General features: G+C 40.5%; 1 protein-coding gene across 1 annotated transcript; it reads right to left on the bottom strand.

Moving 5' to 3' along the window:
* Positions 1 to 5,186: 5,186 nt before the first annotated feature.
* Positions 5,187 to 23,614, bottom strand: LOC308161750 (muscleblind-like protein 2a). Its single transcript, XM_080535812.1, has 9 exons — positions 23,392 to 23,614; positions 11,861 to 12,046; positions 11,535 to 11,756; positions 11,136 to 11,390; positions 8,899 to 8,952; positions 8,367 to 8,511; positions 7,418 to 7,453; positions 6,477 to 6,571; positions 5,187 to 5,257 (listed from the first exon to the last, which is right to left on the bottom strand). The coding sequence occupies exons 1-9, from the start codon at positions 23,563 to 23,565 to the stop codon at positions 5,243 to 5,245; spliced, it is 1,182 nt and encodes a 393-aa protein (XP_080391938.1). The 5' UTR covers positions 23,566 to 23,614; the 3' UTR covers positions 5,187 to 5,242.
* Positions 23,615 to 27,999: the final 4,385 nt, after the last annotated feature.

Here is a 27,999-nt window from a genome sequence, read left to right as displayed (position 1 = left end):
ATGGATTTCATTGTAGAAATTCCCCCAGACAGACTCTACAGACATTGATGATTAATGCATCTAAACGATTGCAAAATAAACATGTTTATTGGAAAAAAATCGAAATGCTATGATAGCCTATAATGTGAAATCTGTGTTTTGTCATCTGCTTAGCTCACCCGCTCTAAGCATCATCAAAAAACAAAACTTGCCCCGGCGAAGACATTGGAGAAAAAACAGGACAAACGCCCTGATGGATTTCGCGAGAAGACTTGCGCATTATTATCTCAGCGAATGTATACGACTAGTTCAAGAGTTCATATAACAAGTTTCATTTCTTTGTTTCTTTTTCACCATCTCTTTCACGTCCCTCCGTTCCTTATTTGCTCTCCAATACAATCCTAGCCGCCATACTCTCGGGTGGAGACCCACCGCCGTCGTGCAACATTACCAGTCCGTCCCTTCTCGGCTTCCGTACCAACGAAAAAGAGACGGGTCTTCCCTCTCCAGATAGATGTGCAAAAAGCCCAATGGCCACCGTCATCCGTTGTAAACCTCACTCATGACTGTCTGAATGCCACACGGAAACGGCCAGTAACATTCAAGGGTTGGATTTCCGTTCGTGTGTTAAAATGCCCATCATTCGGTTACCCCGGTGACATCCCCGGAGCGCTCAGCCAATCACAGCCGCCGCTTAGGGATGTGTATCCAAGAGGAGGAAAGTGCGCCGGATGCTGTTGCTATGGCAACGCTGCCAGCTGTGTTCGCTGCTGAACTTAGCGGTCTATGTAAAAGCTGCTTATCAACTATCATGGCAACAAACAGCCGTGCAGAAGTGCCTTGCGGAAGTTGCATAATGCTCTTTGACTGCATAAGGCTATATGAATGTTTACAAGGCAAATGAGACTGTACAATACACCTTTTTCCCTTTGCCTTAACCTTTATGAAATCATGTCCGAAAGTCTCAAAATAACAATACAATCTGATCAATGAATCACAGAAACAAAGGCGTCAAAGATGGCATTTACTTAAACTTTTATTTGTTTTTTAACATTAGATTTTACACAAGTTTGGATTTACCAAAACAAAACTACTGTATATAACATAAAAGAGCACATAATTATGCACAAATAAAACATTTAAAATTGTCACAAACAGATTTAAAATGAATAAGGGTGTGTTCTTTTCCCCTCTTATAGAGTATAACTGATGGAACCATGTGGCACTGGCACAGCAGCTTACATACAGTTCTGCAGTAACGTTAGCACAACCATTTAGAATGGCACGTTTGCCAGTTTATCATCAAGCTTTTCTCAGGAAAGTGTTTGACTGCCCTCTTTACAATCTACCATTTTGGCCTCAAAATGAAAACCCCTGTGGTGACAAAAACAGCATATGTCACTGAAATTTAATTTGCAATAGACTAATTACAATCCTTATTTTTCATGATACCCAACTAACAGATAAGAACTTAAGAACAATACATCAAAGGTAAGGCAAAGTTCACTAATAAGCTTGTCTGCTCAGTTTACCAACTGTTCAGAAAGTGCTTAGGAATTATGTTACCAATGGATCAATAAAAGCAAACACATTCTGACTGTCCATAATTCTATTGATTGGGTAATCTAAAATCTCAACTGACTTGCAGGTGCAGATGTTTCTAGCTATAATAACATTCAAAACATTTTGTAAAAATTTAATTGAAATGAACATCCAGTTACAAATGGCATTTTCATATGAAAGATGCCCTCTGTGAACATTTGAAATAATAAAAAAAAAGATCACTGCCACGTTGTGATACCCATGAGTATAATAAATTATCTGCAGTTTTAGAATAATCAAATTTTGGGGGGAAAAGTGCAATTCTAAACTGCTGCTCAACAACTTTTTGACTTTTCTCTTGTCTACAGTATATAGTCCAGAGGTTCCTGTATCAGAGAACACAACATAGCTCTTTTTTTGATGAAATTAAGAGCATGTACTGAGACATTTCAGTGCCGTGGATAGGCCCTAGGAAAATGAATATACTGTGATACAAAGGCAATAAGATACAGAAAATATTGTCGTATATAATTTTGCCATAAAATAGGAAATGTTCAGATTCTGTCAATATAATCTAGTGTGTTACAGTGCTCTAGAAAAAACGTGACAATTACATCATTTACAAAAATACAGAGCTTCCGTCATTGCAACTTTAGGTTGCCACAGCGACAAATAAACATGAAATTATACCATACTACGATGAAATTTACTTACATTTTTCTTTTTTGGTAAACTGTGACCTATACAATAGACTTTTTTTTTTCTTTTCTTTTTTTTTACATAATAGAAGCAATTCTACAGCCTTGCTCATACTGCAGTGTGTTGTCCTGTATAGGTGACAAGGCAGTGACAAGGATGAGATGTGGGAGCTTGCCCCTCGGTAGCTCCGACTTCCCATCCCTGATCACAGACGGCTTTTCATAGGCTAACGTGACAGGACAGGCCCTTTGAGGAACCTCCAGCAGAGCAAAGCTCAGCTTAATAAATTACATTCATCTTAAAATAGAATAGGTTACAACATTGTTCTATTACTAATGTTAAACAAATAAAACTAAGTATATTTCATATATTTCCATCAAACATTACATGAAAATTAACTTTTCTGAAAAGAAAAAAAAGTGAAGAAAAAGGTTAAAGGTGGTAAGAACATGCGTAAAGGAGTCTCTCTGTGGATTGTCTGAGTTAATCAAACACCATGACAATATATCATGATACTGATTCAATTGTTGTATGCATACTGATTTCACTCACACACACACACACACACACACACACACACACACACACACACACACACAATGAAAAAAGGAAGAAAGAATGAAAGACTGGGGGCAAGATTTAGCATTTGTGCCTATGCAAAGTATTTAACTGTTATCCTTAAGAACAAATAAAAACTAAAAGGAAGAACAAAAAGTTAAACATAGATTAAGAGAGGGGTATAAACCTAAGGTTACGTGTAGTTTCATGCTTTTTTTTTGTGTATATCCTACTGAAAATAACAGGTCCAAACTTTGCAGTTGCATTGTTGTGTAAATCTGCTCTAAATGTATGAACTATGTGCTATTTTAAAAGTTTAAACAGCACAGACCGGATCTCTAAATATGATGTACATTTGACAACAAAATGTAGGGTTATATGACTTTCATTGCACAATGTGATTAGTTATGTAACCAGGTCCTATTACTACAACATTTATCGCGATACATTCTACTTGAAAGATGTTAGACAGACTATATGATTACAATGCATTAAACGTTAGGATATAATAAAGACAGTTGTATAAAGAGACAGGTGAGTTACTAACATTGAACCACAACACATATCCTGTTTTCCAATCTCATCTCATTGTTGCAAACTTCTTCAAACTGATAAAGACTTGGCTAACCCATGTTACATAATGAAACATCACTGAACATTCTATCAAAGCAGTAGTGATTTAAATCTGCCAGATATTGAAACTTGAAAGTGAATGAAAAGTTATTAAAGCACTAAAACCTACCGGATGTACAAAGAGTACTAATGCACTGAATTAGCATCACACACACAGCTGTTCATTTTCATCCAGATTTGATTATACTGACAAAGTGGAGTAGGTTGTGAGATAGAGAGAGTTTGCTATTTAAAGTTGAATATTTTCCCACTTATAGCCTTTTCAAGATGCTTGTTATGTATGTACATTACTTTAGGCACTTCTACAGTTAAAATAAGACAAGATTGACAAGTGACCTCCAAGTTCCTGCAAGATTACTTTCCATGTGAGTCAGCATTTTCTTTTTTTTTCTTTTACAAGGATCATTCAATTGACTTCTAGTTTAAGCACTTTATCATTCTGCTCCCCCTTTGATGTCTCATGGGCCTTGTGCTACGGTCATGTCTGTGATGCCTCACATGCATCTGCATCTTCCCCATCACATGCCTGTGCTTGCATACCTACTCAATCAGCTCCTCCTCCTGCAGACATCCATATGGACACATGCAATGGGCTTTGTTTTAACCAACCAATCAGTCTGCTAGGCCATTGGCATAACAACTGGGCTATTCGGTTGTTAAGTCGTGACGTGTTTCCGGGTCCAAAGTTGGCTGAGGCGCTGTCTTCGAAATGCAGAAATAATAATAATAATTAATTATATTTATATAGCGCTTTTCCGAGGCTCAAATACCCTGAAAATATGGAGAAAACGGGAAAGTGCTGTGTCCCTTGTTGTATGAATAGATCCGAGTCTAAAAAACGATTAAACTGTCATTCTACCTCTGTAGTTCACTGGTACTCTGGTGCGGGGAATTTCTGGTTTGGACCCGGAAATGGCTAAACGTCACTTTTGACGTCAGACTTAACAACCGGATGGTGGTTCTTGTAAGGATCGAAACGCACCCAAGGCCAAAACAAAACCCTGACCAAAGAGACACAATGCAAACAGAGCTGCATGGACCGAAACTTAGGGCAACTGGTGGTTGAGATGAGCATTTATCAATTCTTGAATTTGTGTTAATAATATTTAGATTATAGGATAATAATATCACTGTTATTAGGCTGCCATAAGGAAAAACTAAAATCAATCATTTATCTGTGGCCATGCTCAAGCAGTCTTCCCCTATCCAGACATCACACAGAGAGGCAAAGGCACACCAGTAGGGGGAGCAGTGATCCTGTACTAAAGAAGATAACAACACGGTCAACAACAGGCTATCCTCCGTCACATTCATCCTTTCAAACAGCAAGAGGGGTAACTCCCTCCAGCCTGATTCACAAAACAAGTGCAATTTGTATATGGGGTATACACATGAGTACTTTTCTATGTTTTTTGTTTAAATAAAAGCAATCTACTATAGCACTTACTGTAGATGCGTTTGTTTTTTTCTCTGAAAATTAAGTTTGAATAGGGTGAGTGTTGTGCAGTTTTAAGAAACATACTGTAGAAAGAAAAGAAAATTGTCAAATACCATAACGATTAAATCTTCACAATCCCCAATCATGTGTATATTATACATGTAATAATCTTGTGTCATTTACATATCAGTAACGGTATTAGTCCTAGCAATACAGGTATATAATTTGTATATTCAACATAGTTCAATGTTATGTTTACATCTTTTCCTCAGTAATGTTCTTGTCAGCATGCAGGTTGCTGTAGTTCTCGTGTGGAGCAAATGTAGTATTTACAGAAGGGCTGTTTAGGGCCTCTTAGGGCAGCATCTTGACACTCTGTTCCTTTCCTGTTGGTTACTTGAGGATGATCTGTTTCAGAAGCAGAGATCGAGAAAGACGTGTTACACAATGGTGGCATTCATAATAAAAGAAAATGGCCGACTGCCCTTAGGGCCAAGTTATGGTGCCAGTACATTTTTGGATTGCCAGGAAAATGCTGATACAGTGCAGTGCAAAAGTCATGATGGCAGTAAATGACTTCACAGTTTTCAAAAGAAAAATGAAACACATGTAAATATGTTTAACTGCAGCAAACTGTGATCAGAATAAACAGAGTATGCATAGCAAACAAAGGAAAACATGTGGGTGAGGACAATCCCATATGAATCCCATTGCATATCAAACACAACCTCTGGGTTAAGGAGAGAAACAATAGGGCCCTGAGTTGAATATCGTAAATTGTAATCTCTCAAATTAAGTAAACAAAGCAAAACACACACCCTCCCACCACACCCACACAAATCAGTTAGTAAAGAAAACCTCAAAAACGGTGGTAATTCAAAGGGGTGGGAGGCACAGGCCACAGTAACATTTGGAATGAATTACATAATGCAAGATTGATCCATTGAAAATATGTTTTTCTGGTTGAGGTTACAAAATGAGATAACGCATACAAATCCACAACCTTCCTACTGTAGCTTGAAAGGAAGAATCTGATCACCTGACTGCTTTTTCAACTGGGCAACAGAGGGCAGTCTCAGCCCAGAGATGGATACTCTGGGCCCAGATACACACATCAGAGCTATCTTAAAGACCAAATCATGTCAGACAAACACCTCAAAATGTGTATTCTAGCAATCTGATGATCTTCACTGTCCAAGTAAGCCTATTCCTCCCTATTGTCCTTCTACTTTCTCCTTTATTTCTTAAGAAAGAAAGAAATAAAGGTGCTTCAAGAGACGTACAAACGTACTGTTTGTTTTATTTCCCCTCACTTGACAGAATTAAAGGAACTGAATGTTGATAAAATAGGGGGCACTTGACATTGAATAAAGCAAAAACATGCAAAAACAATTAAGGAAATTATGCAACACAACACAACTACTATTTGCAGATGAGAGATCTCTAAATAAGTGCTTTATTCTTTTTGGTAAGTAATACTTACCAATAATAATAGAACATAAGCTTACTGATGAACAAGGGAACGGAAAGGAGCAATGCCGTGATGACAGCTGACTATGTTGATGTCATAACAAGCACTTATTTAGAGCTCAGGGATTGATGAGAGAAAGCTTTAAAAGGAGCAAACCTGATTGGCTGGTGCTGTTGCTGCGTAGGGGACACTTGTGGCAGGAGTAGTGGCTGCAGAGACAGTAGCAGGCGTAGCACTGTACATCATGGGTACTTTTTCAGGAAGGGAACCATGGAAGCAATGAACAGGTAGGTGGAGCATTATGGTAACCATAGCAATGTTTCTTGTTTTGTTTTTTTGCATGGTGAATACAGTACAACATTAGCAGCAAGCCATCATTGGGTTAGACCAGCAGATGGCATGCAATCACAGTGCAAAGCAAGAAAGCACGGGAAAAATAATAGAGGACGGCTGGTAAAAGATAGTTTAGGAAATTTTTCCAAAATCTGTTATGCCCAGAGAAGATTGTGATTTGAAACCAAATGCATCAAATAATGATGAATAGTACAAACGTATGTTTTACAGGACATAATGATGATTATAGCAGCATTTTCAATGTGCTATATTATGATTTCTTTTTAGCTTGGAAATGTATTTGCATAATCATTTTCGAAGGAACGTTTAAGAAAAACCTCTGGAAAACTGATAAAATTTCCTAAACACACTGCACAGCAAAGAACTATAAATAACATCAACCACTAGTACTCGTTTACAGTATATTTTCTTGTGTTTTGGATATTTGCATCACTAAGGTGTGATTATCACTGAAGAGAACTAAACATATTTATATTAAAAATAATAATTAAAGTCTGGCGCTTTGTCATGAGCATGACTAACATAAAAATACACTATAACATACAATAAAAAAGAAAATTCTTACAGATTAATTAAAATGTGTCTATAACGTAGATAAACAAGCCTAACCCCTGACTAGATCTGTGTTCATCCAGGCACAAGTTGGAATAACAATAACTGATTTTAAATCAAGAGTAAGAGCATTCCACCCATATTCTCCATTCATTAGAGGTGATATCAGAAATAATAAGCAAGTGACCTACCAATGCTGGTAGCAGGAGCCATGCAAAAGACTGACCCTGTGTGATTATGCAGTGGAAAGTGAATATAGGTTAATAAGGGAGAAAAACAGGTTAGCTTGAAACTGTTTTCAGCATGCTTTACACATTCAAACACCAAATACAAGCAGACATCGACCCCTCAGTGGGAACCAGGGGATCTTTAGCTTGGTGAGCCGTGTGGTGAGCATACACAGAGAAGCCCGATGTGTAATACTTAATCGTGTATGGGTGTCAGACCATTGTTTTGAGAGGGGGAGTCACATGCAGTATAGGGTAGCTGGTGTTCCTCCCCTGACATGGGCAGCAGTGCCAGGCAGGCATGGCAGTAGTGATTCAGTAGCAGTGAGATACAGTAGATAGAGCATCTAGGCTATACTACAGGCTGAGGAGGAGGGCTGCTACTGTTGACCACTGGTAACCACTGGAAGGCCATGTTGACAGAAAGAAAATGAGCTCATAACCTAATGGATCACTGTCTATGTACAGCAAACTTAACACCTGAATTAACTCACAAAAGGGAATGAGAATGTAGAAGTTTGTGCACTCTAGTGTTGGAATTAGCCATGTATAGCTGGCAGATTTCCTTCAACTAACCCATGTGGAAGCACTGACAAATCTTAGTACCTAAGACATTAAGCAATTACATACAATTACATATACAATTACATATGATTCAAGAACATTAACAATGCGTAATAGGCACAAATTATCAGTTTGTATTAAAGGGTGTTTTACTCCATCATAGTGACCATCTGACCATGAGGAATGTAAAGAAACATGTAAAGATACCTCAAACTGGGATATAGACTCAATCTTACATATCCATGATAAGTACTCAACCAAACATAACCTGATAAGGAGTGATAAAAGGGCAGAGGGCCCACTCAGTGAGTGTGTCTGTGGGGCCACGGACAGAGCATAGTCAGCATACCTGGATAGAATGACTGCTGGAGCTGTGCATTGGCCAGAGCCTGCTGGTAGTGCAAAACACTGTGGTTGAAGAGTGAGCTGGCCCCATTGCTCTTCTCAAGTGCTTGTCTCTTTGGTAGGGGCTGCAGCATACCGTGAGGGAAACCCTGCAGAGGAGAGAGGACATGTTAACATGACAGGGCCTAAATACTTCTCGGCAGCAGTTTTGTAAACATTGTCTGGCTATGAGCTGTAAATAATATTCTTACAATTACACAACATTGTAGCACAACTGTCTAATACTACTACAACAACAACAAGAGGACAAAATCAAGCAAGATATTCATGATAGCGAATGGTTAAAATATTCTACTAAAACACAATTAAACACATAATTGATCTATCAATCAAAGGTAACTGATGGTAAATGATTCTGTACACATACTAGATGAGTCTTAAGAGGTTGTAAAATAAAAACGCCAAATTAAATTCTGTGAGTTGCTACAGTACAATTAATAGCTACATGCAAAGCAAAAGGTGAAAGGTCAAAGTACCAGGTCTACAGTTGCCTCGAGGGGTCGCTTCATTGCTTTGGCAGTCGACTGAGTCTTTTAATAGCAGGCAGCGAGCACATGATGGCAGTGGGCCAATGGGATTCAAGCGTATTAACATACAGGTAACAGCAAGCAGAGGTGCGTCATGGGGACAGCATTGCATTGTGGATAGGTGAGAAGGAAAAAACAAAACAAAATAATCTGAATGCAGTATACCACATAAAACAATATGCATGCACAATAAACAAAATAGCTGATTCAAGGAAACATATATTTCTTACTTCTGAATTAGTATGTAAGCATCTACTATACTCGTTAATAGCTTAATTAATCTAATAGGATTTACAACAATACTGTACAACGACATTGAGACCAAGGTTATTTGCAATGTAGAATTTGTCAATCACTATAAGAACACAACATTAGCTGATCAAGTTGTTAATCAGTATCAATACATGGTCAAATCAAGGATACAGTGCAGAACACTATAGGCTAAATGTTGTATAACGTCAAGAAGGCATTCATTGACACACAATTGCTTTTAAGGACCAGGCTTGTACATGATACACATGAATTTGATATGGAGACAGAAGAGAAAGCTCACTGGCATCATCTACATGTGACGGCAGCTGGTGAAAGGGGGAATAAGACGGCAACCGATGAATGAAACATTTTCAGACTTTTATTCTGAATGTTTACAATACTTTTTTTCTCAACGTTGTTGAAAATCAATGACACACTCGCTAGCCAAAATATTGCAATGCAATGGATTCGGTGAGTAGTCCCCAACACTCTACACTAACTAGGTAGTAGTGGGGATTACTCACTGACTCCATTGGATTGCAATATTTTGTCTTGACTAGCGGGTGTGTCATTGATTTTCAACAACGTTGAAATTTATTTACATTTTTCAGAACATTTGGTCAGTTGCCGACTTGTTCCCCCTTTCACCAGCTACCGTCACATTATGAGAGGTCATCCCATGGCTGGACATGGCCTCGTCAAGTTCATGTCATCTTGTGTGTTTTTTACGACATGCTAAATGTAGAGGGGCAGAGAGAATAATCTACTCTACTGCCACATAAGATCCAAGCGCATCTACTGTACTGATGAAATCCTATGCATAGAATGTGGAGCTCTGTTTATTCTGATCATAATACAAGTATCGAATTGTTGGTACCCTTCTTAGCACATGCCTGTGAGAGCACATTGGTATTCTATAGTTCTTTCATAGAATTGAAGAAAAAATTATACCTCCACTAGTTTTACAGAAGTAGCCTTGTACTAAAGATACTATTGAGCATTACAGAAGTACTGTTTTCTCCATTACTATGAACCTCTCTTTATATAACTCTGAGGTCATGCAAAAACTAAATACAATGTAAAAAAGTAAATACACTTATGACCATAAAACCAATGAAGAAAACATATGGAGGAACGGAAAATGGGAGGGCTATGGAATACACAGCACATTCTATGTACGGCCATGCATGCATAATGTCTTGCTGCGTAAATAAAAACAAAAGGCTAAATTGCCAATTGATGAGAGCAATGTTAAATGTTGAATCAGCTGTTAGAGGTTAGCTGGTAAATCTGACTATGGATCTTTTCTCTTACTCCATAGAAATAAGCAGATCATTTGTTCCCCCTTAGGCTCTTGTAGGTTTAAGACAGAGGCAAAACCAACAGCAGACACTAGTGTGAAACAAGGCAGTTGCTGTAGAAACAAGGTTATCTTTGCAGCAGCTAGCAACTTGAACATAGACTTTTTTTTAAAGCATGGAAAGCAAGGGGAGACGGCCAAAGCAAACCTTTAGGTTTATAGCTAGGTTTGTTAGCGTGACATGAGAAGATAGACCCAAATCCAACAGTTATGCTACAGTATGTGACAGTTTAAAGGCAAATTAAGGAGTAGACTACCGCAGACTATGTATTCAACTTATTTTAGGTCTAAATACAGACTAAAGAGAATATATTAGACATAACAACCTGAAATGTTAAACTGCTTGTAACTACCTGAGGTAAAAAAATAATAAAGCAGTGCTCCACATTCTATGATGTTGGCGAATTAACCAACAAACGTAAATTAAATAGGATTAAAATAACCCAACTATCTATTGCGGCTGTGAATGGAGAACTAATAGGACAAGTTGGCCTTAAGGAAGACATATTTTAACACTAGCCTATATTGTGTGTTACTAAGCTGCTGTACACTTGTCTGAAGGGAAGCGTCTTACCATGGCTGCAGCTGCGGCCTGGGCCGCCACGGCCGTATGGTTGACCTGGTGTTGAGTGGCTTTGATTTTGGCCTGTAAGTGTGCAGGGGGGTGGAAGTACTTGCACTTCTCCCTGGAGCAGCGGCTCTTGATGTAGTCCATGCAAACGGTGACGGTGTTGTCACTGGTGTCGATCATGGGGCTGTCGCTGGGGTGGGCGAAGCGGCAGTCTGTCTCGCCTCTCGCACAGTTCCCTCGCTGGAACTCACGGCACACCTGTGACAAGAGAACCACACAGGGACATTGAGGACCATCAGCGCAGGTTGACAGTCCATTTATCTGAGACACTCAACAGGCGTTCCATATACATTTGTATATGGCTTAGCATTATTATTTTTTGGAGTGAAGGTGATGTGATACCTCCAGTTTGTCAGTGCGGAGTAGCTTCTGTGAGGGGGAGGAGGAGGATGAAGAAGAGCTCTGGACATTGATAGGGGGGCTCCCCGGGACCATGCAGGGGGTGCTGGGGAGCATCTCCGTAGGAACCAGGCCCATCCCACCCATCCCATGGGTCATGGGCATATAAGGAGCGTAGCTGAGACCGGGGCTCTGACCAAGCCCCTGGTTTACAGAAAATGTGGGCTGTGAGGGGAATGGAACCGAACAGAAAAGTCAGTAAAAGTACACATTTCTGCCAGAGGAGAAGGATGTGAGTTTTGGGTGGTATGTAGCTAGAGGGTACTTACAACTGAGTATGCGCAACTTACTACAGGCTGCATGCTTGTGCCTGGGATCATAAACTGCATCTGCTGGGCCAGCATGGCTGCTGCCGTCTTCTGCTGAATGAGGTTGTTGCGTCCATTAATCTCCAGCTGGGTTTTTAAATGCGAGGGCGGATGAAGGTACTTGCAGTTTTCTCTTGAACATCGACCCTGCAATAAGAGAGTAAGAACACAAAACAAAGCAAACTATTAAACAATATTAAAACACATACTGTACTATGTACACTATACTGTACGTAGTAACTAAGACTAACAGGATTAGCCTAGGTCTGACAGCTTTAAGAGAGGAGCCTGGTACTGATGAGTTAGTGAAATTCAGCTGAATGATAACGTCTACATTTGAATGAAAAACTAGCTGAAAAAGGGCCTAGCTGTTCAGTGGTAGGCAAATTACAGAAGATGATAACCTACAATAAGCCTAGGTCAAAGACACAGCCTAGACTTTACAAGGATTAATAGATCTCGTGGTCCAATTCAGAACATTCTGTTCTTATTTTTCACTGATAGCAAACCAAGGGTTTGGGTCTTTTGAAAAGATTGTATAGTGCTGCTTGGTGCACCTATGCATGGATGAAATTGAACACTCAACAAACTGCTTCATGAAAGAAAATTTCAACAGACATCCCTTGCTTGCATCAGCTCAAAGCATTTAACTGAAAGCTGTAAAGTCATGGTGACTCAAATGTGCAACATTGCATTAATAGTGATCAAGAAAAGAACGGTTGGCCTACATGTATAGCCTACCGCTTTCAACAGTGCAGCACACAATGCCATTACAGTCAAGGTCACTAGAATTAATTGACAACCAAGAACATCCTGTAAAAAGGCTACAGCTACTGTCCAGACAAAAGACCGTCCATTCCCGGAACATGGCCTTGGTGAGACACTCATTTAGAGGCTCCACAATGTCCACACTCCAGGCATAACAGTTTATCCCACCCAGACCGTAAGAGGGAGGACAAATCATGAGAAAAAAACATCATAATGACACAAAATCAAGGCTTCACAGTGCCAGCTGATGGGCAAGTCTGTTTCTGTGGGGACAAAACACTGTTTGGATGATGATGCAATTGTTGTTCACAGAAGCTAAGAGAGGAGCACATTGCCTCCCATGACAATGCACACTGGAGATGGATGTCTGGAGAGAGAGAGAGAGTAGCAAAAAACGGTGTTGGCAACTAGGCGTATGAATTATCACAACAGTTTTTTTCCAAGATCAGGGGGTAATATACAGAGCGCATTGTGAGTAATTTCGGAAAATGATCAAAATACGTATAGATAGGCAAAACTTTCAAGTATAGTTAGAAATCAGTATCACTAACACTAAAATGAGGCATGAAACAAAACTAGCCACAGCTTTAAACCTACCAGCTAAAAGAGGCTTACAGGAAAAGCTGAATTGCCAGAAACTGTCTCGGAGCTTGCCAACGTAGGGAATCTCTTCTCACTGACATCCCATTCTCTTTGTTGGGGAACAGTTGAGTCCAAAGTCCATTCACAACAATCCAGATGTCAGCCTGATAGTATCCTCTCCACTCTGCTCACTTGACCCACTAATGATTCTTGGACTGACCCGAAATAGGTGCTAGGCATAAATATTGTTCATAGAGGTAGAGTCGAGTTGTATTAGACTAAGACCTCACGTTGGCGTGGTGAGGGCTGTAAAATAGACAGTATGCTGAACTTGAACATTTCAGTTATGAGACAAATCATTAATTCAGTCATAGCTGCCAGTCAACCAACTGAATTAATGAGAGATAAGCTCCTTATGTCCTACATATTCAAATGAAGAAACACTTCAATAATTAAAGCAAGCAGAACTAATTTCATACACAGATTAGAATTACAAACTCATTTGAGACACTCCCATGAGATTCATATCAATTATTCTTATGGACTGCCCACACAGATTTCCACTTAACTTTATCTAGTAATGACATTCCTTTTGGAAAGTTACCGGTTATGAAAGGTAGGGTTCGGATTAGAGTTTATGTCAAGCTATTGCGTAAGGCTTGGCCTGACCTCTTTGTGATTGACTGAGGTTCCCACAGGAGTCCAGGACAAAAACAACAACAAAAGTTTGATGAAATTAAAACACAGACTCTGTGCTACTGCAATTTCCATCATCGATTGGACTTGTTGCTACATGAATGTGATTGGGAAGCACATCTTTTTGTCAGCCTATCCTATGGACAGAGACATACACATAATGCTCCTCTCAGAGGCCAAGACAGTCTTCTCTAATCCAATGTAATTTACATTTTTACATCAATGGAACTTTATTCATCATTAACCACACACAGGATTAGCCTAACTGTTTATTCAGCCCAAAGAAGAACGGAAACAGATGTCCAGCAAACACAGTTCAATGTTCCTTATTAACAAAGGTTACAAGTCCTTTAGTGATGCACAAGTTTAAATTAGCTTTCTTTCCATGGCACATAATTAATGCATCCTCCATTCATACCGAATGAGAGAGGGTGTGAATTATTAAGAGATGTGGAGAACATAAATGCAGCTGTGGTAAACACAGGCCCCCTGTTCACCCCCTCAAAACAAAACAGCTCTGTGCCTCGTCTCTGAAGAATAAATAATGTCATTTGGACTGATATACCAATGAACAGTAGTTGAAACCCCAACATTGGCTATGATGTAGCCTTTAGGCCGACACTGTTCAAACATAATGCTATGTAGGCTACAGAAGAAAATAGTATCAACATTTCTCTGCAATACCCCAAGAAACAACAACAGGTAGCCTAGGCATACTCTTGAACAATATGAAGGAGGTAGCCTACATTGTAGACAGGATCTTTAGAACATTAGCTAGCCCTATTCGCTTCCCTTAAAATAAGCCAAAAAACACTAGGAGCCTTTCTTCCTAGGTGTAGGCTACAACTCAACAGAGCTTCAGTCTCAGGCACTTTGACCCCTTTCTCTGGTCCAGATAGCTCATGTTATCCATCAAGTTAAGGCCATATCTGTGCCACAACATCTACTGATACCCCAGTATCCTTGTACACACTCGTTCCTCTGCTTGCTAAAAGGCTCAGGTCGCCTCAGACATCCTGAAGTCTGATGCCAGTTCAGGAAGTGGGGAAAGTGGGGAAAGTGGTGACGGTTGCTCTCTGACAAGAGAGCAGAACCCACACACTGGGCTCTTATCTGAGTTTAAAGGAGCGTAATATTCCCATCAGGTGTGAGAGGATGATAGTGGTACCACAGCCAGAATTTGAGACCACCAGAAATCTGAATGAACCAAGCCTTACAGAGCTCATGGAGGTAGGCCTAAGTGTCTGATTCAATGTAACGTCTAGGGAAATGGAAGGCTATTCCCGGCGGGAGACGTTTAAACTCTATGAAAACCAGAGAGGATCACAAAGGAGTGAGGCACTGTAAAATTGTTATACTTAATATCCACAATTAGACAAACAATGGTTTACATTTTCCACATCTGTAGTGAAATGAGCGGGTTCATTATAAAAGCACTTAACTTGTCAAATGGTTTGTGTTGGTGTAACATTCCCTTTAGAAAGCAACCAGAGGAGGTGTGAATCCTGCAGAAGGATAAAAGGATCATTGTTCGGTGAGTGTTAAATGCCTCATCGGAATGGCTGTGGTGGGAGAGAGCATTCTGTCCTCTCCGCGCTTCGGAATTAGGCTAGTTTGGTCGAGAGGTCATTGGCGTTCAGGTAAGTTGACATGAAGTCTGAGCATGAGCTACCAGCCAAACGCAAATCCTCCACTGGCTCTTCTCTGATTTCATCCCTCAGGAGGACATCTTTTGTTCGGACTTTTCAGATTCATGTTTTGCTCCATTCCACCAGGAGATCAATAGAGACACACACAGGGACACTATCTAAAAGTCAACACACGTACAGCGTCTGTGGTTCACTTTCACATTCTCTCTCCAACATCGACTAGACCACACCTTGCAATTTTATACAAAGAGACTAAGACAATTGGCAATTGTTTACTTGCCTCATTTTCCCAAGGGTAATTAAGTAGCCTATTTGTTTGCCTCTCCATTAATAATCCCACAGATGGGCTATAAGAACAACTGCTGACATGCTAGAAATTAATATGCTAATATGCGTTAGCTGGTGAGCTGGTGTCTCATAAGCTTGGCTTTCCACTGCAGTGAGAGTGCTAATTCCACACACGCACGCACGCAAGCACGCACGCACGCGCACACACGCGCACGCCTTCCCTCCCTCCACACAGCCTTCCTGCTCTCCCACATCAGATCATCTGCAGTGAGCTCCTGCGGCTAGGCCGCACACTCTCCCACCCAGCTCTCACTCAAACACACTCAATACTGTAGTACATCCCACAGCCTGAGCCACATCAGGGGGGGTAAACGCCCACACCATACTGTGAGCCACTTCAATAAACATGAAGAGCAACCTACACTATCCAACGCCACACACACACACACACACACACACACACACACACACACACACACGCACACACACACACACACACACACACACACACACCATTGTCTATAAGAGCATGAGCAGAGGCTCTTGCTGCCTTGATGAACGTGATCTTCAGAAACAGAGCTAGGAATTTCCTTTTCAATTCCTGAGAGCTACATAGGCTATTTTCTGGCTGTATACCAGACCAGACCAGACCAGACCAGACCAGGATCAGATCAGACCAGACCAGACCAAACCAGACCAGAATCAACACACTGGTCTCCAGCTCACTCACTAGGAGGGTGGTGTGGGCTTTGATGTCATGCACAGGAAGCTGGATGAGTCTGGAATGTGAAAACTGTGTGAGTGTAGCACCTGAACCAACAATGACCAGCTGCTTATATACTCACATGCATGAGGACATACAATAGCTAGGCATATTAGCTAGGATGCTCCTATATGCTTATGTGAGGCCACTCCTTTTATCTGCTACGCACTGTAGTCATGATCTAAGACAAACAGGAGATGGGTAGAAAAGACACAACAAGCTGGCTTGGGGACCCACATATGATTCCAATCTACGTTGTGGTGTAATGTTGACGTCATTTTAGGATACTGGAAAGAGTGATTGCTTCCAACTAATATCTTGAGGTAGGCACGAGGCTGTTATAGATCAATTTACAATGAGATGGGCCCATTTCTCTCCAATAAATGCTTAATTTTCAGCTAATGTTACCATATTACTCAAGTGATATGGAAAAATCTAAGTAATATGCAGGGCTTAATTGAGACTTTAAATAGCCTATCCAATGGTGACATCCGTTGCAGAATTAGAGACAGCATTGAGCATACTTTAATTTTAAACTGAGTGAGAAAGGGGGATATTAGAGTGGCGAATGTCGGTGGTGAAACCATTAGACCTTATCCAATTCTCTTTTTTTATCAGAACAATACATGGCCTTTTGCTTGATGTATTTCTGTGTCCTTAACATGTAAAAAATGGAGCATGTGGTTTTAAGGGGCACAGCTGCTGTAAAAACACAGACAAGACTGCAGTGAATGAGAAATAGCGGAAATAAGAAATAATGGCTATGGTGACGCACAGGAGCCTCAATTTGCTTTACATTTGAAAGTAGGGTGGAACAGGTGCAGAGGGAAACGAGTGAGTCAGTGACGTAAGGGAGAGGATAGACTAATGTTTTCGCCCACTTCAGTGATGAAGCCCCCTCATACGGATAAGAGAGATCTCCTCAAGGCAGTTAGCTTTGGCTTGTCCATTAGCCTTAGCCTAGATAGAGTTCTTCTTTTCTCTCAGTCTCACTCTGCTACCTTTCCATAGACAGTGGGGTTTTCTGTCACAGCCATTCCTGGTGTGAAATGTTAAGCATTGTTTGAGTTCCTATCCCTTTCACACATGGACTCTGTCTCGACCCCTGTTCCACCCCTCTGATGGCCCTTGGCTCTAGCCCTAACTGCCCTGCCTACAGCTGCCCTGTTACAATGGCAATTATTGAGACTGTCAACATAGGCTGACTATCGGAAACAGATCTGGGTCAAATATATGTCAAAGACTTGTCTGGCAGGTACAATGGAACCAATGTAGTGCCAAAAGGTCCAAGCTAAATCAAGCACACGTTCATTTTGCTCAGGTCTGAACAGAAACGAATACAAGCGTGTGTAGAGTATAACAAACCTAATCTAAGAGTTTGAACATTGATATGAGTCAGTCAAGTTCTCTCAAGATATAAGAGACCATGAGGCACTGAGTAAAAAATAAATAAAAATAAATAACAGCACTCAATTGACAGAACAGGATTTAGCCTACACTTTCTGGATAATTTAATTATAATCTCCCAAAGATGCATTATTTATGTTTCACCTACACAATGTCAAAGAAAGTCACCTTTAACATGATGCAGATATTCAGTGATCGATGTTAACATAAAGAATATAAATCTATCACACATTGTTTCACGTTACAGTGTATGAGGAGGATAAATTGCTGACTTCAACAATTGCTATTTAGAGATCTCCCTCCAAGTAACAAGAGAAGGTTTTTTTTCTCCCTTTGAGTAACCCCTCCACATCTAAAAGAGGCAGAACAATGTCGTCGGACACTATATGATATACAAGTGCAATAAAAGTATAAGCTGATGAAACAGAATATCTGTTTTTGTGATGTACAGTAGCTGGTGGCAGCTCCGTTTCATAAATCTTGGGTAGTGGCAGTAGACACACAGCAGATACATTAGACTAATCCCAGTATAACAGCATGCGCTGTGTGCTGGTCACCACACCCACACACTGAATGTTAAACACCACCGCCATAAACAAGAAGACAGCCCAAAGCTGGGGAGCGGCTAACAGTACAAAGGACACAATTCATTCTGTGTGTTTGCTCCTAACTGCTTTGGATACAGGTTAAATGGATTAAAAAGTGACTCTGGGGACCGATTGCGTTTTCTCTTTGTCATAAGCCTTTTGGCTTTGTTTCCACGCAGAGCGCAGAATAAACATGTTATTTGCTCATCTTGTTTGAGTGAAAAAGACTCATTCTCATGTCAGCTTTTGTTTGCCCACTTGACAAATTAAAATAAACTCCTCTCCCCACCCAAAAAGAAAAAAGACAGGGAGGTGATTATTCAGTTCACACCCTGAGCTACATTGACAAAACCATTCATCCATTGGTTTGGAAGGGATAATCCATTAATATTCTTGCTTTCAACACCTCTCAGGGACATAGGTTCACTGCTCCAGGAGCTTCATGGGGAATACTGTTGGTCACATGGTCTCTCTGATGACAGGCCTAGCTTACATCCTCTCATGACGGGAGGTGTAACAAACAACACGCTTGATCATGAAATGCACAGCTGAGCATCATCGTACAATGAGGTCTAAATCTATAGCACCATCTTTAGTGCAGGTGAGAGAAGCATGGCTTTTTAAATCCACAGAACACTGTGTAGCCTTGCTAGCCTACACCACCACGTGTAGAACATGTAAAAATATGAGCTTATAATCAGCTTAAATAACAACTAGAGCCATCTTATAATCATAAATGATGATGAAGCCTATTATTGGACGATGCGTATACATTAGTGTAACCTAACAACAAGCTTGTAAAGCCCATCTCAGTATGCTATACAGCTAGCTCTGAGCATGAGCAGTGCTGTTTCCTTCTCTGTTGTGTCTGTAGAGGCTTCCTCTGACCCAGCTTCAGCACAGCCTCAGGGGAGAAGCCCACAGGAAGCAACTCCTCTCAGCCATATCATGACTGACAGCCAACCCTGAGCCAGCACAGCCATGCTGGGTTAGCCTACGTGCAGTGGCTGGGACCAGGACTCACTGGAGCCCAACCCTGTTTCTAGGGAGGAAACGGGCAGGTCAGTAAGGCAACAGGGACAGTTTCTCATGCTGACTATTCAGATAAGAGGAAGGCAACCCCTTAGAATGGGGGGGGGGGGGGGGGGGGGACAACATGAAGTTGTGTCAGCCTTTCTTTGTTAATTTGCAGGCAGTCATGAGATAGTAGTTACTATCATGCATGGCTTGCTGGGTAAAGTGGAATCACATGCAAAACATTAGGTAAAGCATGTTAGGGGAGGGTGGATCAGGACTGAGAAGAGAGACCTGTGACATCCATAATAGGTGCTTCTGGGTAGTTGTTCACAGTTGAGATTCAGACAGCATTTCATTGCAATGGCTCATCTCTAGGATCATTCATCATCACATGACTTTAACAACTATGGGAAAGCTAGGCTACAAGGGGGCATTTTGGAAAACTGAAAGGCAAATCCACAGGTTAAACACAGGTTTTACATAATGATAGCCTACGAAAAGTATCCTATATCCTAAAATAACAGTGGGACATCATGTCTTCACTATGAACTTAGGAACACATCAAATTATTAATAACAGGCCTAGGTATAGACTAAATCACTGTGGAAATTACTAAAGCTAAGCCAATGAGAATTTCAACAGAATGCAGGCCTAACAGACACACTCAAGGATTTATTTTTATATAGACAACAGGCTTCAGCCGAACAAATTGTGACATCGTCACAACTGTGTGAAATTTTTGTATTTTCTGGCAAATCTGTTCCCAACCCCCTTCCATCAGCTTACAACAGAATCTCTCTCTCTTTCAATTAAACTACAAAATGAACAAATTACCTTTTTTGAACCTTACCCTTCACAATCAGATGCTAATGATGTGACATGACAAAAGTGATAAAATAATCCACATGATTCTCTTGAGGAACTGTGACATAACAATTCCAGCAATATTGGATGAATTGTAACATACAGTTAGGTCCATATATATTTGGACACAGACAGACTTTATGTAATTGTAGCTGTTTACCAAAACATCTTCAAGTTACAGTTATATAATGAATATGGGCTTAAAGTGCAGACTCTCGGCTTTAGGGTAAGGGTATTCACATCCAAATAGAAGAATAGAAGAGTTTAGGAATTACAGCTCTTTAATATGTAGCTCCCTCTTTTTCAAGGGACCAAAAGTAATTGGACAATTGACTCAAAAGCTGTTTCATGGGCCAGTGTGGGCTATTCCTTAATTATTTCTTTATCAATTAAGCAGGTAAAAGGTCTGAGTTCATTCCAAGTGTGGCATTTGCATTTGGTAGCTGTTGATACGTACAACATGTAGTCAACAGAGCTCTCAATGCAAGTGAAACAGGCCATCCGTAGGCTGCAAAAACAACCAAAAGATCCATCAGAGAGATAGCAGGAACATTAGGAGTGGCCAAATTAACTGAGAAAAAAAGAACACACTGGTGAGCTCTGCAGCACAAAAAGGTCTGGATGTCCATGGAAGACAAGAGTGGTGGATGATCACAGGATCCTATACATGCCATGGTAAAGAAAAACCCCTTCACAGTCTCCAGGAGGTAGGCATATTATTATCAAAGTGTACCATAAAGGGAAGACTTCACATGAAAAAATACAGAGGGTTCACCACAAGGTGCAAGCCATTCATAAGCCTCAAGAATAGAAAGGCCAGATTAGACTTTGCCAAAAAACATCTAAAAAAGCCAGCCCTGTTCTGGAAGAGCATTCTTTGGACAGATGAAACTCAGATCAACCTGTACCAGAATGATAGGAAGAAAAAAGTATGGATAAAGCTTGGAACAGCTCATGATCCGACGCTTACCACATCATCTGTAAAACACGGTGGAGGCAGTGTGATGGCATGGGCATGCATGGCTTCCAATGGCAGACGAATGAATTCTGAAGTGTTTAGGGATATTCTGTCTGCTCAGATTCAGACAAATTCAGCAAAGTTGATTGAATGGCACTTCACAATACAGATGGACAATGACCCAAAACATACTGTGTAAGCAACCCAGGAGTTGGAATATACTGTATAATATAATAGGAGAAAGAATTGGAATATTCTGCAATGGCCGAGTCAATCACCTGATCTCAACCCGATTGAGCATGCATTTAATTTAAATTTTGCCATTTAGCAGACGCTTTTATCCAAAGCGACTTACAATTACGAATGACATTTCACTTGCTGAAGACAAAACTAAAGGCAGAAAGACCCACGAACAAACAACAACTGAAGACAGCTGCAGTAAAGGCCTGGCAAAGCATCACAAAGGAGGAAACCCAGCATTTGGTGATGTCCATGGGTTCCAGACTTCAGGCAGTCATTGCCTGCAAAGGATTCTCGACAAAGTATTACACATTTACATTTTATTTATGATTATGTTAATTTGTCCAATTACTTTTGAGCTCCTGAAAATAGGGGACTGTGTATAAAAATGGTTGCAATTCCTAAACATTTCATACAATATTTTTGTTCAACCCCTTGAATTAAAGCTGAAAGTCTGCACTTCAATTACATCTCGATTGTTTCATTTCAAGTCCATTGTGGTGGCGTACAGTGCCAAAATTATGGAAATTGTGTCACTGTCCAAATAGTTACGGACCTAACTACGGTATATGTGGGTGTGTTGAGCTGTTGAACATTTTAATCCTGTTTCCAGAAGGCATTAGCGTATTTTCAATGTGATACAAACTGTCAATATAATGCCCCAAGTCGTAATGCCTCATCCACCCAACTAAATTCAGATGCATGCAAGTAGTTTGAAATTGGTTTTGAAGGAACATGTGAATCGTGAGCAGGCATCCCCCCAGGTCCTATCACCATCCTTGTGGTGGGATGACTCCAGACTCACTGGGCCCAGTAACACACAAGACGGTGCAAGGTAGATAGCCTTGGAGGACAGGCAGCTCAATGCCTGTACTGTTCTGGGTGAGCTTGGGCAACAGTGTATGACTCCCTCTAAGATTAATGACTGGGACAGCTATTCAAGCCCTAAATGTCCTGCTTCTCCATCCATATAAATAACAAAAAACTAAGTGACTTGCAACACAATCTCCATCCCCATTAATGGTTTGAGGTGAAAAGCCAATGGGCAAAATCAAAAGCTACCCCCCCCGCCCCCAGTCGACATAAAAAAAAGAAAACTTGACAACCCACATATAACGGTAAAATAGGTCCTTTGTGCAGATTCTTGTTGATGTTTGTAACAGCACAAGCCTTGACCGAGAGGTAAAAACCCCATTGGCCTGGCACACTGTTTAAACTGGGCTGGTCAGTGAAGAGATAAGGAGATGATTCAACAAGAATAATCCATGGGGGGCAGGGCTGTATTGTGCTGCGGTGGCATTGAGAGCCTCTACATGGATTAACCCAGACCCAACCATAGACAGGGCCACTGAGATGAGAGGGAGAACACATTAATCCCACTGGAAGGCAGCATAGACTGTAGCCTACACCCCATGGAGTGAGGTGGTAGCCTGTATCCCATGGGCTGTAGTAGTGTATGTCCATTCTACTGTAATAGGCTAAATCTTATTATGGGATGTCTACTGAGATTCGGGATATCATACCTCACATCCTTACATTGCTCAGTAAACACATATTATTGGAAACTCCCTTAAAATGTACTGTATAGGCTGAATTAGAAGGCCAGTTCTTCTTGCTCATAAAATCAAGAATCGTGAACCTATCAGAAAAAAACAGTGCATGACATTCCTTACCTTTAGCGAGTCGAAGCAGGCAATAACTCTTCCATTTTCAACCTGGCAGCTCTTTGGTGGGTGTGCAAATTTGCATTCCTCATCACTACGTGAGCAAGTTCCTCTCTGAAACTGCCGACACACTTCCAAAGTCAGCCATTTTGTGTCTCTCATTGACGATATATTTAAAGCCATGTCAATAGGTTTAAATCTAGTGAAGTTCAAAATACTTGTTGACTTTAATTTGGAAACCTGCCACTCGTTGTAAAAAACAACACCAACAAAAAATGTTTTGTCTCCACGTGAGTTTGGAAAGTCAGCCGGGAGGAAAAGTGATTATTCAGCAAACATTCACTTATCAATCAGTTTGCACCAATGGCAGACCTCTGGTGAGAGTGAGGGCCTCACTATGTGGCACATTCAAGTGTCTCTGTTCCTCTGCTGACAAGGACACTATCCAACACAATTTTTGAGGCAATGGAGTTCCTTGATAGAATATTAATGCCTGCAGATTGCTTGGTATTGACTTTGCCAACTTCTCCTAATTTGTCAGTCGCGTTGTGCTTTGGCAGATCTTCCTGTCTCCAGAGTAAATCTTCCCTGTTGGACTCCTTAGCTGCTGGAATCGTGCAGAAATGAATTGAAGGCTGAAGATTTGCTGCTGAGGTATCCTCTGTCACTGCTCAGGGCTGGCCTTAAAGGGAGCGTTGGCTTTCCACGCACATGGACCAGATAGCAGATTCAAGTTGGGGACGTTGTCTGAAAGGCACTTTCTGTTGGTGATCTGAAAGAGAGGAAAGGGTTAGTTTAAGAGCTTTGTTTTTCACTAGCAAAAACAATCTGCAACAGCCGTTCTTACAATACTGTCATTACCTTGAAAAGTCTTATCTAAACAGCAGAGTTTAAAACACAAAACAATAGGCTACTACTGTGACATTATGATTCAGTACCCAGTCTGTCCAACAGTCTGAACTACAGAACAACGGTGACGCCATTCAGCTGCTGTGGCCTTCCCTTAATATGAAATGTGTGAGTCATGATGAGGGACGTTGGTTTCCATAATGCATCTCATGGACTGCTAATTCTGTTTATGCTATTCTCTTCCCCTTAATAACTAGCAAGCAAATTTAACAGAGGGGCAGCTTTGGTTCCCCTTTAAGATCTTTTATGAACTCATTCAAATCATTTGGAAACATTGAGAACATGTGGAATTATTCAGATCTTGATGTGGACACTGGGACGACAGACATCAGGGGAGTAGTGATTGTAGTGGTGTGAGCCAGGAGGACTAGTTTAGTTTCACTGCACTTGACGGGTCATAGACAGCCTATAAGAATCAACTAGTGTTTCATAACTAAAGATAATTTTGCCGATGGACAAAAGATGATGTCAGTGCTCCAAAAGCTTTCTGGAAAAGTCACTCCAGGATAGATGCTTACGTGACCAACCTGAATACCACGAAACACAAGAAAACCACAAAAATACCCTTTTCTGTCAAAAAAAGAATAATTGTGAGCTAATGTGAGCTACTGTACTTCCTTGTTGCTAAGGCTCTTTTCTTTCCATGAAACCAGAAGCATGGCAACAGCCATCTGGGCTAAAACAAGATATTCTACCATATTCCTCTGTGGCTCAGTTGGTAGAGCATGGCGCTAACAACGCTTAGGTTGTGGGTTCGATTCCCACTGGGACCATATAACCTATACTGAAATGCACTCATTGCAATGTAAGTCACTTTGGATAAAAGTGTCAGCTAAATGGCCTATATTATTATTATTATTATATTACCAAGATCAAATGTATTATCATAAATGGTAATGCCTAATTTCAAATCTCCACTGTCACTAGACCCATCCTCACCCAAAAAAGTATGCATCACTGGCGATGAGAAATTTTTTGGTAAAAGATTATCTAATCTAGCCTATGACTGTGGTACCACAAAAGTTTATCACCTCCATTAGGCCTTGCCTAAAACCAACCTAATGGATAGACATACCCATTTATTAATGTGGTAATTATGACACTCATTAAAATAATCATGGACTCAAATGCAGGATCTAGGCTTACTTTCCTGTTCTCCTAGGGGGATTAAGCCTATACTTTAGAGAGATATTGTAGTCAGATATGAAATGTGACCCTTTTGCAATTAGCCTAACCCTAACCCATAATTCATTTTCAGAACCTGTTAAAAGGCTAACCCATCTGGGGAAAAGCGAAAAACAAATGCTAATAGCCTACACGTTTTTATTTGCTCTGATCTAGGCTATGTAAGACAGCTGTCAATCAGAATAGCACCCCTCTCCCTACACATCAATAGCACCATATTATTAATAGATAATACCAGTTAAAATACACAGGAAGAGAGTAGAGTAGCCCAACTGTGCAAAGCACATTGGCAAAAATGCATAACATAAAGGACATTACTAAAAAGCTTACAACAACAGACAATATAACATGATCCCTATTGGAGCCATGGCTATGTGCTTCTAGGATAACGCTGATGAGGCATGGCAGATGGGACCCAGGTAGGAAGGTGCCTATAACACCCCTGTGACCTATCCAGATTAGTCCAGTTCCCCCTCCAACAGCAATTTGAGGTCCTAGAACACAATGCTGATGTGGGCCATACTCCTAAGCCATAGAGGTATTCTAGGCAAACACATGTCAGCCAGTGACAACATGGCTGGTGTATAAATTGACACCACAGCCATCACCAGGCTAACACACAGCAGCCACTAATCAGAGTGACATATTTGACTGATTAATGCATCTGACCTTGAATCTGTTTCAGCCTACGGTTTATGAAATGTTAATTCCGTGCACTCTACGCTCAACACTATATTTATCTCCAGACAGCCTTTCGGGCAGACTAGTCCAATAAGATAGAATTATAAATATATGCCAAAGCAGCTGGGGGTACCCCAGGAGAAGGAGCCCAAACATAGAGCAGCCATTGGGGACTGAGCTTTGTGATAATGAGGATATCAATTCAGTCAACATCTTTAAAAGGAGGCCAGAATTCAATGTTAGTCTAGATGTTAGTAATGTGGTATGTATTCAACAATTGAACCGAGAAACTAGGCTAGGTGGAGTTTATCCCTGGTGCTGCTGATACATAGGCTAAGCTGTTTTTTCTATTAATGATAATGATAGACTAATCCTACATGTTTTGCAATCACTTTTTTATTGTTTAAAGAGTAGACCTGGCTATATTGTCATCATGTACTGCAGCATGAACCAAAGGTTGAAGATAAATCAAATTGAAATCCACAACAATCCTAGTTAATGATTGATGATGAACTGACAACATCCTCTAAATTCGCAAAGTCTCAAGTAGGACATAATATAGTAGGCTGTATCATTTAACTGTATCATGTTGCAGAAAAGGGGATAATTAAATTCAACATTCTATTCTCCACGGACAAGCATAATTGGGGTAATTGTGATGTCTGATTCTTTATCAAATAGCTTGTAGGGAATAAATCATGATTGTAGCCTTATACTCTCTTTCTCTCTCATGAGACAAATCTACAGCAAACAGTTGCCTACAGCCTTCTTCTGTATATTTTTGATCAAACCCCTAATGAGAATGATTTTGCTAGCAATAAGTAGGCTATATCAAGGCAACATAAATATAGAATATAAGAGTAACATTCAATAGTTTGACCTTTAGCCAAGTGTGGGAGGCTCTGAACCGCTACACTTGTGAATTCAGTTGCAAGGTTATCAGTGAGACAGAGGCTCTGGTTTTGCCCTTGGCTCTGCCTGCTTTGCAGTAGTCCTGGGTTGTGCAGCTCCTCCTATAGTTTAGACCCCCAAGGCAGTGGGTAAAATGCAAATCGAAAGGGAGTCGATCCTATGGCACAGAGAAAGACACATAGGCGTAAAAATACTACAGACTGCAGAGAGAAACTTACTCCCCGCAAAAAAAGTCACTTTCACAAATCTACACAAAATCTTTTTTTAATGAGCTGCAATCCAAGCTACTTCTTCTCATGTGAGCTGAGGCTAATTTGTGCATCTCATCTATCAGTGTATACAAAGACTAGGTTGTTGACTGTCTATTAAAGTTTGTCATTGTAAACTCAACTCGTCTTAGGTTCAGATTTATAACAACTAGGCTTTAGGTTATTACTGTAGTGTACTGTAGTGATCATCCAGCTTCCAGCAGCAATGCTGGCAGCAATTCACTGAGTCAGCAAGAGTGTGTGCTTCATTCTAATAGCCTTAACTGCTAGGTGAACTGGCATGACCTTAATTATCTTCATGTTACTAAGGGTGCACTTCTGTACCAGACAATCAGCCGTGATTATCTACAGCAGTCTACCCACCAGAGGGACCAAACAAATGTGAAAGAGGAAAATAAACCATTCCTATTAGTGGGTGCTGTGATTTCTTCGGCTTCAAGGAAAAGTAATAATTCTAATATAAGCCTAACAAAAGTTATGAAAATAGGCTTATATGAAGAGTCAGTGTTATAATATAATAAAATGCAGTAGTTACAATACTTAGACCAAACTTTTATACAACTGGTGCTGTTAGATTCAGATCTGTTTCAATTCATAAAGGACTTTATATTACTAGGGTAAAGTAGACAGAGCTTTCCATATCTGCATGTGTGATTGTCCC

This window comes from Nansenia antarctica (assembly GCF_963989245.1).
Source record: "Nansenia antarctica genome assembly, chromosome: 7".
NCBI classification, from domain to species: domain Eukaryota; kingdom Metazoa; phylum Chordata; class Actinopteri; order Argentiniformes; family Microstomatidae; genus Nansenia; species Nansenia antarctica.
The sequence above is the reverse complement of the archived record's forward strand: the minus strand, read 5'-3'. Positions and strand labels throughout refer to the sequence as shown.